The 18422-nt window shown below is 36.3% G+C and overlaps 1 protein-coding gene across 1 annotated transcript in view; it reads right to left on the reverse strand.

The window, feature by feature from the left end:
• Window positions 1–2354: 2354 nt before the first annotated feature.
• LOC136848783 (cell adhesion molecule Dscam2-like) overlaps window positions 2355–18422 on the reverse strand; it is a 351367-nt gene continuing 335299 nt past the window's right edge. The window contains 8 exon segments of the mRNA XM_067121377.1: window positions 2355–3091; window positions 8095–8380; window positions 11445–11590; window positions 13343–13510; window positions 16088–16372; window positions 16989–17135; window positions 17138–17210; window positions 17951–18165. Of these exon segments, the coding sequence (XP_066977478.1) occupies window positions 2583–3091; window positions 8095–8380; window positions 11445–11590; window positions 13343–13510; window positions 16088–16372; window positions 16989–17135; window positions 17138–17210; window positions 17951–18165 (1829 nt within the window). The 3' untranslated portion in view covers window positions 2355–2582.

Raw genomic sequence — 18422 nt, forward strand, 5'->3', positions numbered from 1 at the left:
ATCGTACTACAAGGCTAGCAATGTACAATTGTTCACGTAGCACAATGTTATATTTATGCAAAATGCAAATTGCCCTCGAAAAAACAGTTTAAATCCGTTATTCTAAGAACCTACTTCGTAATTCGTAAGAGTCGAAAAAGTAACTATACTATAATGCATAAATTTAGAAAACTTTGTATACATACCGTTAGAATTGCATCATAAACTACTGAATGGGGGATTGATTACGGGAATTCTAGCATAGTATAAGGAGAGAAAGCAAAGACATAAACCATAAGGAAACATTAAGGGAAAAAACAATGCTAGAAATATATTTTATTCTATTTCCGTATAGTTATACGGTAAAGGACTCCTAGTTTAGACTTGCCGTCCTCTAACCCGGGCTAGTTCCTCTCGCCACTTGTACGCAACATCCCTAGGTACGGGACTTTCCATTTTTTTAGGGTGGGGGGGGGGGGCGCCAGCACAACAAGGAATGAGGCGTTTCTGTTCTAAGGATGTCTTCAGTATGCCATACGATTATGAAAACACGTTCAAGGTAACGTAATGATGTGATGAAATATTTCCTCAATAAAGTTTCCATTTCACTTGATCCGAACATTATTTTTGTGAAGACTTACAAGAGTTTGAAGCATAATAATTGCAGCACGTTTACACGAGGCTTCTCTGATTAATATGCCTGTGTGTGTGTGTGTGTGTCTGGAGAAATAGACGGACATGTCTGTAAATCCGCTTTTTATCATATTTTTGCATTTTCCTTTAAGGGTATTTACGGGTAAGGATAAAAGTGTAAATTTCAAATGCCATCTCTCTCTCTCTCGCTCTTTCTTATTCAAGGAAAAGTAATTATTTTGCAATCAAACTGTAGTGTCTGTTGTAAGAAGTAGGGATTACGTGACCCCGTGGTATGGTGAATTTATAAGTTATAAAATGTCATATAAACAGCAACCCTCTGCCGTTTTTTTATGAGGGTAGTGCATACGTACCTACTCACTTCCGAAAGAATATAACAGTTCATTCATGCAGATTTGATCAGTTTGGTTTTACCGTATAGGTATTCCAGTCCCAAGCAAGGTCTAGACCGTGGTCCCAAGAGCCTTCTTTAACGTACGCACAATCAAATCTAAAATTAATGAGCAATTAGTGATAAATCGGTCAGGAGGAGGTCCAATGTTTCTAGAGTTAAATGTAGCAACCTAACTGAAGCGTTATTATATTTTCCCTAATTTATACACATGCATGTACCATGGGATGTTTTTGAACTTGGAATACCATCTCTGGTTGGCCGTAATTGGGTATCGGTTAGAAATTAACAATATTCTCGAATTTTTCTTCTTTCCGTTCATAGCAAAACCATGATTTAATAAATCTGAAGAATTTTTTCATACCAATGTAAATAGAATGTTAAAACAACCATTTTAATTATGACAGCTACGCTTTCGGGGAGCCGCATGATCCAAGAAGGAAAATATTAATGCTGTCTTTTTAAATCTTCTAAAAATAATCAAATAATCACTTGAAAAAGAATCACGTTGAATGACACCCTCACGCTTATGATGATACCTCAAAAATCTTGATACGACAGACTGTTTGAGCTAAGGGGTGACTATAGGACGTTGCAGAGAACAATTATCATCTACAGTATGCCGGCGTCAATTGTTTAGTACTACAAGTATTATAAAAGTAAATGCTACCACAACAAGTATGACAGTCTTCTGTAAGGTAAAAGGAATGACAAAAACCACCTGTTTTCTAGTTTTACTACTTTATCAAAACAAACGAACGACGATGCTTGACAATAAAAACACTTATATCTTACGAGAGATGTTGCCAGTTAAGAGCATTTTTCTTGTACCGTATCGGAAACATCAATGGTGAACATCTGAACGAGGAAGGAGGGATCACACATCCATTCTTGAAGCGTTTTACATCCTCTTCGAAGCGAAGTGCACTGGAAAATTGATCATTTCCTAGAATGGAAACAAAACGAAATTGCAGTGGAACGAACAGTTGTGGAGTGGTAGAACAACACTGATGCGGAGAGAAAGCTTTTGAATGGCTGTTCTTTCAGCTGATGCTAAATGAAATCCAGACGTGTGTGGCTTTACATTTGTCTATGGGGGAACATTGTGAGTATTGGCTATGTGGCTACTGGACAAAAAAGTAATAAAAACTGAATTTATCACAAATTCCGGTCACTGTCGTATTCTTGACATACTCTCTCAGTTCAACAGAAACAAGCTTTGCAAAAAACCTCGTTTATATTCTGTCGCAGTTTCGTTCAGGCTCACTGTTAATTACAAACACATACAGAGTGCTCAAGAGGATTCCTGTTGATTTAAGTAGAAAAAAATAAATAAATAAAACAGAATGTTAAGATATAAAAGATTAAAAAAATGTTCCCACAATCTCATAGCAATAAATGAAATTGTAGTGATGCAAATTACATAGTATCTTCGAGTATTTCACAACTCGCTGACCACCATTCAGAAGGAAACACAACATCAAACACTTCGTAACTTTTAAAAAGGGATCTGTTTCTTTCAAAATACTTTCCGTAATTATTTCGCTATCACCACTCATTATACTTTGATACTATAATCTTTGTTGTCCTTCTCAGCGGCATAGGATCTAAACTGCGATCTCCCGTGTCCTAAAATGGCACCTGAAGCTGCTTTGGCAACCTCTTTATTCCTATTCCTTATCTCGAGGTCGCACTCGGCCTCGGAAAGCTCGTTATGGCTGCCGGAGGAGAATCCCACAGGGGGAGTTATTCTCCTGGTGAAGCCATACTTGCCATCGTCGGTGGAGGCCTTCGGGTTCCCCATGGCGTTAGCAGGGGGAGGAGGGGGAGCAGCGGCGATCGTAACAGCAACAGCGGCAGCTGGGATCTTTTTGGGGATGGACAGGGCAGTCTCCTGCGTGGGCGTCTGTCCCCTGATGTTAGCCACCATCTTGCCCAGGCCGCGATTGGCTAGGACTCCGCATCGGCCTATTTTGTTTATCTCCGCTTTGCGCGGGAAAGACTTCCGCTCGCATATGGGCGATGGCTCGGTCGATGTACTCGACTCCGGTGCATGGTATATGAGGTCTGTGGGGATAAGAGCAAAGATTATGATAGCAGGTATCTTCAATTGGAAATTCTGTGCACTGATTTTTATTTTAGTGCAAATCACAGATTATTCAGGAAGTTGCTTCAAAAACTAAATGGATGTGACAACCTGGAAAAGACATTCAGAAGGGAACTAGACATATTTGTTGAAAATCGATTATGACATATAAGAGCAAGTTACACAAAACACTTTGTACTAAAGCTATTCAATTGGGCTTGTATAATAAGGCCAAGAGGCCTCCAAAAATAAACAGGAAGATGACACAAACAATTTGTAAATAACGCACGTAGAAGAAAACAACTGTATAAAGCAAAGGATATATAAAAAAGATAAAGACATCAAGGTATTACACATTATTTTACACAAAAAAACCAAAATGTCTTGTGTAAAATCAAATTTACATTTACCTACAAATCTCGAAAACTGCTGTTTTCAACGAGATATTTCCAAGATTACAATACAAAAGTTCATAAATTTGGTAAGAATGAATAGCTAGACATTGGCAAATGCAACTGAAAGTAAGCACATTGAGATGCTCGAATAGCTGTAAAAGCTGTTGCTGTCACTTTCCAATTAAAGGGTTAGTAGAAATACATACCTGTGTACAATAACAATAATGAAATGACAATGATGGCGATAAACATGTTAATAAAGAAAATAAGCATGAATGCTCGTAATGAACTTGATGCAAACACAGAGTACATGCTCTGTGAAAGGTACTTGCTTTAAATTTTAATGCAAGTTTTGTTTCACATGAAAGCACAGTCATGGGGTATACCTGTATACAAACATATACTTTTGTGTATATATATATATATATACACATATATACATATATAATAAAGGTAAAAATAAAAACTCTCATTTTCACGTGTGGTCTGCACACTGTGCATCATTTAAACACCGTCCAATACACAAGTATAGTTTTGGATATCAAATAATGTGATGGTGTTTGAGTTGTTTCCATCATCGCAGACATGCAATGCGTTTTGCTTTCGGTTGAAATGAAAGGATAATACCGTGTTTCTTTAGCTGAACACACTCGCACACACACATACACACACACCCCAATCTGAGATTCTTGAGCCCAAACGGCAAATGTTATAGTGTAGTTTCCTCAATTGGTCTTCAGCCAGCACCTCAACATCAGAGTTTGGACAATTAATCGTGTAGTCTAAAAAAAAAGATAAAAATTTATGCCTGCTCATACAAACATATCTGTCATATCGATACTGGTGAACAGGTCCATTAAGCATCACTGATTATGGTGTGCGCGCAACTTAATCACTTCAGCGGAGTTGAACAGCTGTTATCTCAATCTTCCAAAGCAACAACAAACAATCACACTGAGGTTTTTGGCTCCACTCCTAGGCAAGGTCCGTGAAGACCGACGGTTGTCATGTATGGATGTGGGTATGTATAAAAAATCTACGTGCATTTGTATAGGTATATAATTGATTCTGAGTGAATAAATAGGATATCCCAATTGCCTGACATTTGGTCACTTACATATATTGCGCAATGTGCTCAGATTAAAGACTTATGTGCACCGTAATGTGAAAAATGTAACCAGCTGTGTAACATCATCATCTCCAAGCTCTGAATCAGTGTTGTGGGTTGGGTACAGTTTACTGAGGAGTGCGGTTATTGAATTTCCGAGAATAAGTGGCAGTGTTGTACGTGACGTGTTCGGGATTATTGCGGAACTCACAGAAGACTCCAAGAGTTCTGGAATGGCTCGAGGAAGTTTCCAATTACGGAAGGACATTCTACAGAGGTTGCTCGGCAATTACGAAAAGCTTGCTGGGATTGCCCGGTCGTGATTGTACTGCAAAGTCTGGGAGAGAAGAATGGTAATCTTGTATTGTCAAGTAAGGAGGACGCAAGATAAAATAAATATTTGCTTTCAATAAAATGGTTTACGCATGTCTTTGAGCTTTGGGATTATTTTTCTTCGTGAATTTTTTATTTTCTTTTATTTTTGCTTTCTTTCTTTGCTTACAGTACAAAACATCGAAATTATAATATATTCTCCCAATGAATATCAAGGAAATAGAATTGTCTTAGTCATACAACTAGTGTCTGATCGGGATTAGTTTTAGTTATACGAACAAGTCTTTTCTACTAATATTTTTAAGACTTCCACTCATAATGCCGTTCTGTTCCTTTAAAGGTGCTTATGAATGTGTCCTGGGCTCTCAATAGCTTTATAAAATTTCACAGAAAGAAAATCAGGAACATTTTTCTTTTAATGAAACGGTTGGGTTATACCTCACCATCAGCAGGAAAGTATATTTATTTATCTGTAAACCTATTTACCAACAAATATGCAGGGTATAAAAGGGGCTTCTTGTTGAGAAGCGAACTGATCTGTGGAAATTTTTTGCACAGTGGTATACATTGATAAGGCAGTTTAAGAGAGAATGTAGCAGTGAATTTTCTTTTGATTTTCTCTGGGGCAAACTATTGTTAGTGTAACAGCTTATTTTGATTTTGAATAATATATATATATATATATATATATATATGTATGTATGTATGTATATATATAGATATTTATATATATATATATATATATATATATATATATATATATATATATATATATATATATATATATATATATATATATATATATATATCAACTCTTGTGCTGTCTAATATTTTGAATATACTGTACATTCCACTGTAAACCCTCAAAATCTAAAGGAAATTCATGAAGAAATTCTCCCGCATAGGTGGGATTTGAAACAGCATGGGTTTGGATCCAACAAAAGAAGAATTACCCCTATCATTATCTTTCGGACTGCAAGGCTGTCTATAGAGAACATATGTCAACATACTAGGAAACAGAGAGGTTAAAAGAGGCCATAGCTGCTCGTACAATTGGTGAATAGGACTAAAAGATACCAAGAAGAGTTGGCATTCTGGTTCTCAGCAAGTCTTTTTGGGTGAGGTTGCTAGCCCCAAGCACTTTTTCTTTGCTCCCAGTTGACTTTAGGATCCCTCCCACTAACCATTGGGAGCAGACCTAGTTTGAAAGACGGGACTTGCAAACTTGAGCTCTGTACTTTACCACCACTCCCCTTTCAAGAGGTGCTTTTAGAGAAATTCAAAACAACTATGGCCATACAAATCCTTTAACTGCAGGATCATTCGATTTATACACCTTCAACACTTTCCTTGAGTCACCTATTTCGTGTGTCACCTTTTCTTCAGTCCTACCAACATCTGCAGCATTTCTACATAAATATAGATAAGACTCAACTCATGGCTTTCTACTATCTTCAGTAACTTTCACTGCATTGTCATTCTGGCCTCTGTTTCTCCTAATAAGTTTATTTCTCGCTAAGTTTCACTTGCCACTTGGTCCTCTTACACGCCTGAAACCTCATCCACCAGCATTTGCAGCTTATCTTCATCAGCCACTCTACATTTAGTTCATAATCCTTCTCTTGTCTTTAAACCTTGCACCCTCAAATGCTCTTTTCTTGCCTTCTCTCAGCACCCCATACATCAAATTTTAAAAAAGAGAAATAATGCACACTCTCCTGAGCTTTACTTTCAAAACAAACCAACAAACTTGAGTATTTATCCTACCGCACGCTTTGCATCATCAAACAGCTTTTAGCAGTCTCAGCAAAATATCCTCTTGTTGACCCATCCTCATAACCTTCCACGTTGTCTGCTTACCAAGTTCATCGCAATCTATCTCTACGTCCATATACCACATATTGTTTCATATCGCTTTTACATAACAAACCCTTGATCAACAGAAACCTCCATCTTAACTAGTCTTAAGTAACCCACATTATTTTTCCCACCAAAGCTCCTGTTCCCTGTCATACTTTATCAATAAAATCACTCATAAACGTTCAAAGGTATCCTAAATAATATTCTACCCTTACAATTCTTGAAATTTCATCTGCCACCGTTCAACTTATGCAGATAGACAAATGCCCCTCTCAGCAAATCCTTTTGAAACTAATTCTCATCAAGACATATCTTACATATCCGTACCAAGCACTCACTTCCTGAACAGTAACTTCTACATGCATTCTCATATGATTATTAACCAACTTCCCTCTTGTCTTATTCATTTTTCTTTCTTACGTATTCCATATATTAACAGTCATAAAAATTCTTCTCATTTTGATTTTATATTTCCTCCTGTATGTTTTAAAATCCTTCCTTCTGTTTTACTGTTGCACTTAAAACAATTTCCTTTCTGATTTCGCCAAGGACTCTCAATTCACTATCCAACAATACGCTAGTTAATTCCTGATTCTTATAACCGTTTCCCATGAAATTCGCTGCTATCCCAGTGGCCCATTCATGCTGAAACCTTTTACTGCTACCAATTCTAACTTTAATTTTAGCCTGTCCTTAATCGGTCCTTGCCAGCCACACGCTACTCTCACTCTTTTCAAACTCGCCTTCATAGTATTCAGAATTCATAAGAGCAACACAAAGATAACCTTTCAAATGAAAACCATTTTCAAGTTTCATATTAGCTTTAACCAAATAACACAATATATATATGTATATATATGTATATATATACATATATTTATATATATATTATATATATATATATTATTAAAAAAGTTTAAATTAATAAAATAATAAGAAAAAATGAACACCCGTAGTTCGAGAGGAAACACAGCCCAATATGAAATAGAGGTCAGCTCTTTCCAGATAGTATCAGACATCACTCAAGAATGTTTTATCATTATTTCTTAGAGTAAGGCATTTTATATCTAAAACAGTCATGTTCCACGAATATGCACTCATTTAGCGAAAGCGAAAAAGCCAAAACACTCATCAAAAATGAAATTCAAAACTGGAAGCTCATTTCCAAGAAACGCAAGATAGCAATTCGAATCTGCTTGACTGCAAGCAACACGAGAAGGCAAAAGAAAAAGTGAAATGGAGAAGAAGTTAAGCTGGAAGCATTAACCGAACTTCACTCTTCACTCACTGTGATGGACATTCCTAGCACCCCCTGACCTATGCGAAGCGAGGGGGTCTGCCCTCCCTTCTAGAGTGGCCAGGTGGGGATCTAGGGGCAAGTGCAGAGAAGCGTGGTTCTCAAGAGTGGCAGAGTCCAGGTGAATGGACGACTCTGTCCTAGATGAAGTCGCGTGCTCGGTATCTGTGTCCGATTGCAGAGAGTCGTACTCCTCACTCTCACTTCGGGGCCCGCCCACGCCTCGGCCGTGGCTACGACTACGCCCGTGGGCCTTGATGGGCGTTGGGCGACTTGGCTGACGGTGGGGGGGTGGAAAAAAGGGCAGGATGAGAGCTTAAAATTGAATTATTTAGCCGTGATTGATCTTGAGTTTAGGTATTCTGTGCGATGATAGATTTGCTAGAAATATTCTGTGCGGTGGTGATATTGGGACTGATATATTCTGTACGACGGTGATATTGGGATTGACATGTTCTGTATGACGATAAATTTGGGCTTAAATATTCTGTGCGAAGATAAATTTGAGTTAAAATATTCTGTGCGAAGATGGATTTGGGTTTCAATATGCTGTGCGGATGATAGATTTTGGGTTTGAATATTCTGTGCGATAATGAATTTGGGTTCAAATATTCTGTGCAGTGACGAAGTTATGTTAAAACAATGTCATTTCCAGTGATATATATTGAAAATTGGTAATTAAAAGTCTGGACGTGTATATCCGAACTTGCAATTCGACAAACACGCATTTATCCAGCGTTGTACTTCCTGCAAAGGTCTATGAAAATAGGGATAAAAAAAAAAAAGTTGTTGGGGGGGGGAAGAGGGCAAGGAAGAGAACCGATAAACCTGTGAAGAAAAGTAAGACAGCAAAAGGTTACAAATGGAAAAGAGAAAAGGTGAATAATGTGTGACTGATAGGTGCGTCTGCCACGGCTAGGATTCGAATGCTGGCTGGGTCAGATGCATTTATCAATTATAATTCCTTTTGGGTGTAATTTATTCCCAAGGTATAATGAATTCGATATCGAGCGATATTTGCAATTTGATATTAGTAAGTATAAAATAATTCGCATATAAATATATATATATATATATATATATATATATATATATATATATATATATATATATATATATATATATATATATATATATATATCACCCAGTGTCTCTCTCAATATCAAATTTACCATAACATGGAATAACTTACAACCAAGAGGTGTGTGTGTGTGTGTGTGCATGTGCATGTATGTATTTGGAAAATACTGTAAAAAAAACAAGGTGAAATGTATTAGATTGGGGCACTTTCTGCTATTCAGGGCCTAAGACAATGAAAGGAGGGGCTGGGACTGATTGGATATGAGAAACGTGTTCAGAAAATAAAGAATATAGAGTATGAATATCTAAAGGAGGAACTGGGGAGAAAACCCCACACTGGCAATAAAAATTAATAGTTAGAGGCGTTGGACAGCAAGACTGAAGAAAGGAAGCAGGAGTGGAGGTAAAGTGAAAGACTAAAAGGTGGATGCAAACACCATTTAGCAATACCTACTGTGCAACGCCTCTATGACGGCGAAAGGTAATAACCAAAGGTAAATAAATAAAATTAAGTAGAATAGGTACTAATAAAAAAAAACGAAAGAAGGCGTGATAAACAGGTAAATAGATAACGGAGAAACATGGAAGAGACAATTACAAAGTAATTACGGTTCTTAGGTGCCTACACATCAGAAACTCATCTAGATTATTACTAAGAAAATTGTTTTTTTCTACAAGACTTCCCGTGGCTGATTAAAATTAGGCCCTTTTTCAGGCATTGCGCGGAGAGTGTATTATGTAGTTGGATTTTAATGATGTAATGGAAAATTAGGTCAATATAATAAAAAAAAATCGAAAAATGAAGAGAGAAGTGCAGAGAGTAAAATTTTAACTGCGAGTAATGTGAAGACAAGAAAGATTAGAAATTCAGTAAAAGCTTTTAAAAGCAGCAAAGAGTGGAATCATTAACATGCAGGGTAAAGCAAATGAGATTAAAGTGCAGGAACTGATCGCCAGACTCAAAGTAAATGGAAGGACGGGTTTTATTCAAGGTCAAACGAAGTCCATTTTTTCGTGAATCGAAAATGTGAGGCCAATGAATCCCTTTCCGCTGCTAACCGAATACAGGTGACTTTCGGCGGCTAATATCGTTAATGAATTTTGATTTCACCAAAAGCCAACCCCTTAGCCATCGGGTACCAAGCCCCCACCATACCCCTTAAAAAAAAAAAAAAGAAATAAGGTGCTCAAATTGGGTCATAAATATTCTAAATCTCAATTATTTAAATCATTCTCGTGCGTTGATGATTATGATTAAATGACCAAAGCGCTGCCTCCCGCTGGTACGACGTCAGATCAAAGGCGGATTTTAATATTAATAAATATGAATGGAATCAATGCGCTGTAAATCTGAGCGGTTCATCGGTTCATGGAAATTCATCATCCGGCCTCCGACGATGGATATGACGAGGGAGGTCGTTTATGTGACCTCGCTCCGCCATACATGTGTCGTACATGTGCTAGTGTAACATGAAGATGTGCTTGTCTACATGTGCACTGTATCTGGTGTTTCTCTTAACTCAAGAGTATACGACTGGTCGAATTTTATCTGTTCACATTAATAAACTGACAAGCAATAACTCTTCTTGCAAAATTTTAGCATAATTGTTAGAAGAAATGGAAGCAGTAAATAATTTTTGTTGGGAAAATCATTTACTTTATTAGATGTCATAATTAATGATGAATAAAACGACTTTTTGCTTAACCAAATCATGTCTGTATATATATATATATATATATATATATATATATATATATATATATATATATATATATATATATATATATATATATATATATATATATATATATATATAAATTTTCAAGCCGTTTTGCAGTTTTAAAGTTCTAGTGGCAAGACAAATTTGTTTCGACTGTTACAAATGTTTTAAATGGGGAAATACGTAAAAACGATACATTAGCGTGATGCTGGATTTTAGCTTTAAGGTTTTAGAAAACATCTTATTAAGACATAAAACATATTTATACACGAAAGACAAGATTTTTTTTTTTCTGTAATCTAAGAAAACGAAAGCTTAACAAATGACGAAATTTTCCCTTATACATTAATGACGTGATTTCTCACCCCGGTAGGTCACGAAATACCCTTGACAACATCATCATTCAAGTCTCTAATTTTCACCTAAAAGTACCTCCCTTCATAATATTTACCCAAGCTTATTATCCGCAATGGTCACATAAGTCTACCCTCCCTATCCTCACCAATATTCACATCAGTACAAATGTTTGTCTTCTCTTACCGACGTTGGCGGATGGGACTCCGTGACGCCGTAGCGAGAGTCCTGGAAGACGAAGGTCTGGAACTTGGCCGTTGCCGTGTCGTCCTGTGCACTACGACCCTCGCCCAGCTGGAAAGTGGCGTACGGGTAGATGTCCTCGGAGTACTCTGCGGGGTGAAAGAACACCACCAGTTAATTGTAGAACAGGGAACATCACTGTCTTTTCTCGAGGGGCGTTTCCGCCATAACACTATGGAGGGCAAGAGCGTCTGAGACCAAAACTTGGGTCTCCTCGCTGTCGTCACTTATTTGATGCTCAGCGCCATCTATTTTGTTTATTAAGCATTAAAGTGAAATGACAACAATAGAAAGAAACTTTCGTATGTTGTAGAGTCAAAGAACTAGTAAATCAAAAGTGGTACATCTTATAAAAAGCTGCTCTCCAAATGTCTTGACAGTTGTTTAAAGAAGTGACTTTTTTACATGAACTATCAAAAAGAATGTAATATTATGGAAAGGAAATCAGTACTTTAAAACTACGGGTGACATCTTCCACTGGTCAACTGGCATACGTACAATCTAGAGTTACTCATTCCGCTGAAATCATCTGATTTCTCTAGCTACTAACTACACGTTACAATCGCTTATCCCCTGTGTTGCAATACAGGTAATATGCATCTTGTATGTGGTGACACTTAAAAAAATCAATTTACGTCTGAGTCGATTCTCAAAATAATGTGCATGAATTTTACAAATTAGATTCTGAATTGTCATAAATCAAACTTCTCTTTTGCATTTCAGTGATTATAATGATATCGAGTAGACAATATAGTTTTTTTTTATTTCCACAATAAGCAATGCGATACTAATTACCACTTGTAAGCAATCATATGATTATAGCAGGCGTTTTTCGTCAAATTAAAACCCTGATACTTAATGATTATTTTTTTGAATGAATAAGAGAATTAAGTTCTACAATATATTAGTAAAGTATCACTGAGAACGATAATCTATTTTCGTTATTCTACGTATATTTTTTATTTTACTCTCATTTCAATAAAAACATATACAGTTTACATTCCTTACAAAGTATCTTGGGAAATACTTTCATGCAGCATTCAAATTCAGTAATGCGAAGGAGAAGAAAAATTAGTATTGAAAGAACTATCACACACACACAGGCACACACCCATATATATATATATATATATATATATATATATATATATATATATATATATATATATATATATATATATATATATATATATATATATATACATATATATATATATATATATATATATATATATATATATATATATATATATATATATATATATATATATATATATATATATATATATATATACATATATATATATATATATATATATATATATATATACATACAGTACACACACTAAGTGAATATACAGATGAAGAACATAATATCAGTTCTTTCAAAGCACTAAAGAAATAGAATTTCCCAAATAATATTTCTACGGGCGTGAGAGAAGGCTTGCAAGATTTTCCAATTTGCTGCCATGCAATATCACTTCACAAATGTCATGCACCGGAGATCAAGTTCCTTCTTTTAATGTTAAAACGTTAATTAGATGTTATTTTAAGTATGTCGCACGAAATTTATACATTGTGGCTTACTGGAAATGAAAAAAGGGGTCTGTTTCAGCCTTATCCCTCCTGAAAATTCACATCCCAGTTCATGAAAAAAAAAAAAAAATGGGGTCAATTCCATCGCCATCTTTCCTAGAGAAGGAAGGAACTTGGTTTTTCGTTTCCTTGAAATCTATCGAGCAACGCCTGATGACCCAACCCGTATTCATCAGACAGCAAGCATCCTATAGGATTTATACTGAGGCTGAGTACCAAGTTGACCTCTGACCGTGAGAAGATACCTGTCGCCTTCTCCCAGGTACCTGGTATCCTCTCGAGTGTGGCAGGTACTGGTTGCGGCTTCCTGACGGTGGCGTAGTAGGCGTCCCTCTGATGCAACAGGTTCGTCTTGTTCTCCTCCGCCTCTTGGTCCTCCTGGGACATGTGGCTTCCCCGGCCTGCGGCTGCTCCTTGCGGGCAAGGGGAATGACTTTAGGAGACAGGTCAAAATGATGGAGAGTGCTGGGGGTGGGGGGCCAGATTGACGCGTATTCTGTGAAATTATCTGAAGCGCCAGAGAAGTGATTAGGTTTCTGGAGGGAATCATGCGATTTTTATTTATGATAATTTCTCTTTTCCGTAATAAATTAATATATTAAGAAAAAAGTACATCACTTTACTGTAGGAACTTTGTTGGTGAAATTATTAAGAACAACCTGCGTTTTCGTAATTCAAGGCAATATTTGTTAAATGAAAAATATACGCGACAGTTGTGCTTAAATCAATATGATGCAATTGAAGATCGTTATTTCTGGAATCCATTTATTAACAATTCTGCATAAAAATGTTTCCATGTTACCTACTTTACCAAATTCAGATTAGCTGTCGCTATACTAAAGCATATGCTCATATTTGGGGATTTGAGGCATCAAAGTATAATCAGTATTTTTATCATCTCAAAAATAATGCAATGATTACGAGGATCCTATCTTTAATATAATGATGAAACATCATGGGGTTGAGTGCAAAAACAATAAAAATATATCAATATCTTACATTTCAAGTATAACAAAACAACAATGAATTACTAGGACAAAGGAAACTAGCACTAGACACTTATGCAAAGTAGGCAAATAGTATGCATTGAGGCAAGCCACTTTATTATGCTCATACAGAATGATTACTAAGCATAATAATTACTCCTATATATGAAAAAGTGATGATATACAGCTTTCATCAATCAAATTACTACAGGTAGCAATGTTGCAGAGGCACAAAAGTTAGAATAAGGACTGGGCAGAAAAAGTTTAATTAAAATAATTATAAAAACAACAAAGAAGAAGTAAATTGGGGATAAATCTACAAAATACAGAGGGCATTTAGTTTATTTTTTTTAGGGAGAAACCAGTTCAAGGTTTGGCGAACAAGACCCGATAAGGGTTTAAGATAAATGGAATACGCTCTCTAAGAAATTTTGTCTTAAGCACAGAGGGCAATGGGACGAGTAGCCTAATGCCCTTTCTATTCAGTGACAGAAAAGAGCAAGAAAATGGAAAAAACAAGAGAGGAAGAATGTCATTTTAGTTGCGATTAGAAGTTTTGAGTAATAATTTTGACAGAGAGAGAGAGAGAGAGAGAGAGAGAGAGAGAGAGAGAGAGAGAGAGAGAGAGAGAGAGAGAGGACAAAGTTATGGGGTAGATTATTAACAATTCACAACCTAGAAGGATATCAGAAGCGTCTACGCACAATTTATAGAGGATGACTGTCTTCTAAAATTACACAGAAAATAATAATCACACGTACCTGACCACTAGGAAAAGATAGCTTAATTGAAGAGAGCTCATGCGATACGTAAAGTATATGTGGACATGTACTGTTTTTTTTTTTAACAACTGGAGTTCAACAACTCTATATAACACCTGTAAAACAATGTTCTTACACATGCACAAACACCTATACTGACACACCTACATGCACACCAACATGCATTTATACTATACGTCTATGTTTTGTGTTTAACTGCCATGTTATATGTACATATATATATATATATATATATATATATATATATATATATATATATATATATATATATATATATATATATATATATATAGAGAGAGAGAGAGAGAGAGAGAGAGAGAGAGAGAGAGAGAGAGAGAGAGAGAGAGAGAGAATTTATGTTACAAAACAAAAAGACAACATATCAAGAAAGAAATATATTTTTGATAAATAAAATAATATCAGTATAATGCACTATTACACGAAGACTTGGCAAAATAGAAAGAAATCACCTTTGTACAAGAGAAGAATTTATAAAAGAATGAAATAGCTTTATATAAATTTCATTTGAAGGCAATTGCATGCACCTTGAAGGGTATATAAAGTAACACAAAAAGCAATTTGTTTGTTTCTAGCTAAGATACCAAATACAGTACAATAACATTCGTAATTTACAATATCACTGTTAATAGTAGATTTATTTTTAGGAAAGAGATAAAAATATGGATTAACTTCACTATAACCCTCAATAATTTATCAGTACGCTGAAGTATACTGATAAATAAACTTAAGAAATTATTGTCAGATTCTAACAAATCTCCTTCACCATTCTGAGAACAATCAGAATTTCAAAATCTTTCACATCAGTTAAATCCACTTCCAGGTGACTATGCCACGGATGGCTTGACAGTGAGTGAGATTTTGTTAGAATTGGGGAATCGAAACGATTTTTGAGTTAATATGATTTGCTTGCATTCTTCATTTTTTCTTTAATTTGGTTATTATTCACTACCCACCAAGCAAACTTATCGTTAATAATCAGCCCACCAAAACCAGTTTCCCTGAATCCATATCTCTGATGGCACAGACGGTAGCGAAAGCTGAAACAGAATCATTTTGCTTTCTCAGTTCTCTCCTTTCAGTTTCAGTTGTGGGTTGCAACCCACCAGGCAAAATTGCTATAAAACACCAACACACACAGCAAAACTTTACCAAGATGGCGCGCTATAGCGATGCTTCCTGGAGACTCGATGATGACACTTACTTCTCCTGAGGCAGAGCACTGCAGCAGCCACTGTAAGGACCAACGCTAACGCCGACGCCGCAGCGGACGCCAGGAGGCGTGGATCAGTGTGCATGTGATTCGGAGGGGCGTCTCCCAGCTCCCCGACAGGCTGTGCCCCCAATCCGGCTCCCGACGCCGTGTTTGCGTTGAAGGTGGTGGTAGTTGCGCCGGCCGCATTGTGAGCAGTCAGCCGTAGGCCGAACGTAGCACCAGGGCGCAGTCCTCCTACTTCATAAACCTCTTGAGGCGCTAGGCTACTGGCCACTGGGGGTTGGTCAAAGACATTTTGTGGGTGTTAGTTATTAGGACTGAATACTCTTGCAAGTGAAGCAGTAAATAGGAATATGAACGTTTTAATTTATAATAATAATAATAATAATAATAATAATAATAATAATAATAATAATAATAATAATAATTCAGATCTATCTATCTATCTGTCTTTGTACGTATGTATACATACATACATACATACATACATACATACATACATACATACATACATACATACATACATACACACACACATATATATATATATATATATTATATATATATATATATATATATATATATATATATATATATATATATATATATATATATGAAAAGGACTATTTTCGCATTATGGGAAGCACACTTCTAATCATTTATAAAATAAGCTTTCGAGTAATAATGAAAGAAACGACTCAGCGCACACACTTTAACTTCAGATCTTGAATAAAGATACTTTTGAGATTTTTTTTTTTAAAAACATAAAATCTGAGAACGTTAGTAGGTTGAAACATACTCCTATGAACACAGTAAACAAAGTGGAAACGAAAATAATCTGCCACCCTAGACATCAGTCAGGGAAGCCAACGTGAAGTGTGGTACTAACGAGTGGTCCAGACTGAATGAGAAGGTGATCTGGTCTGGAGAGTAAAATGCGTTATTGGGCAGCCGCCATCCGCCCATCTTCCCAACCATACCCAAACGCCCGTGCTGTTCACAGACGCCACATGGCGGGTGGGAGGTGCCACGGGGCTGAACCAGACGTTCTGGCTGTCAAAGGACGCGAGGGCGGCGACAAACCCACGTGAGTGCGAGCTGTGACGTAGACCTGTGAAGAGATTATAAACTGATGAAGGCAATTCACTGGTTATTATTATTATTATTATTATTATTATTATTATTATTATTATTATTATTATTATTATTCAAAGGATAAACCGTATTCATATGGAACAAGCCCACAGGGGCCACTGACTTGAAGAAATTCAAGCTTCCAAAGAATAGGGAGTTCATACGAAAGAAGTAAATGAAGGCAATGGGAAATACAGAAATATATCAGAAGACCAGATAAATTAACAAATCAATAAATAAAAATCTAAGTAAAATATTAAAATACAGGTTGAATTGTATTAGGGCAGTAATGCAATGCATCTTCGCTTGAACTTCTGAAGTTATTTACAATACAAAAGTTTTACATCGAACTATTGCTATTGTTAGTTTCATCATCATAACTATCATCATCATCATCACCACCGTGGCTTTTTTTCGTTCTCAGGAATTACGAGACAAAAATTGTAAATTAGAATCAAGTGGCACTTCACCATGGTTCATTTTGAAAGGCTCTCCTATCTGTCCTCATTAGGCCTAATCAGGCTGGCGCCTTCTATTTGCAATTTAAATGTTACATTTTTATTTCAATAACCAGTTCTGTCATAATAACTGTTCCTAAATATCTATATCTTTAATTTCTTCTTGGACGGAAATGCTACAACGCTGATTTTACTTAATATTACTATTACCAAAGTGCAGTCATTTAATCCGCTCTCATAAAGATAGTGTAGCGATTACCTGATATTCAGCACCACAACTGAGGTCAGTGATGACATATGAAGTGTGGGTGCGACCCAACTCTCGCGTGTGCCACGACCCACCACCTAGAGCCTCTCGCCACCACACAGCCCACGCCCTCACGGCAGCTCCTCCCGTGTCTCCGGGCGTCCAGGCCACCGTCAGAGAAGAGGAGGTCGCATCTGCTATGTGAACTGACGGTGCGCTCGGCGGGACTAGGAAGAATTTCGAGTAGAAAATGGTAAATATATCTTTATTACTGTGAAGATAGAAGCATTAAAAACAAAAATAAAAAGTAATAAACATTATGTTGAAAATTATTTCTTATTCTGGTATTCAAAAGATAACAGGATTGTTCCTCATACAGTAAAGAGAGCAAGATACATAACAAAGTACCCCAAAGTCCACATTTATCTTAATTTGTAAACTATCAATGATTATGCTTTCCTTAATGGTCCTTCATTATCCATTT

This window comes from Macrobrachium rosenbergii, chromosome 19, assembly GCF_040412425.1.
Source record: "Macrobrachium rosenbergii isolate ZJJX-2024 chromosome 19, ASM4041242v1, whole genome shotgun sequence".
In the NCBI taxonomy this organism is placed as follows: Eukaryota; Metazoa; Arthropoda; class Malacostraca; order Decapoda; family Palaemonidae; genus Macrobrachium; species Macrobrachium rosenbergii.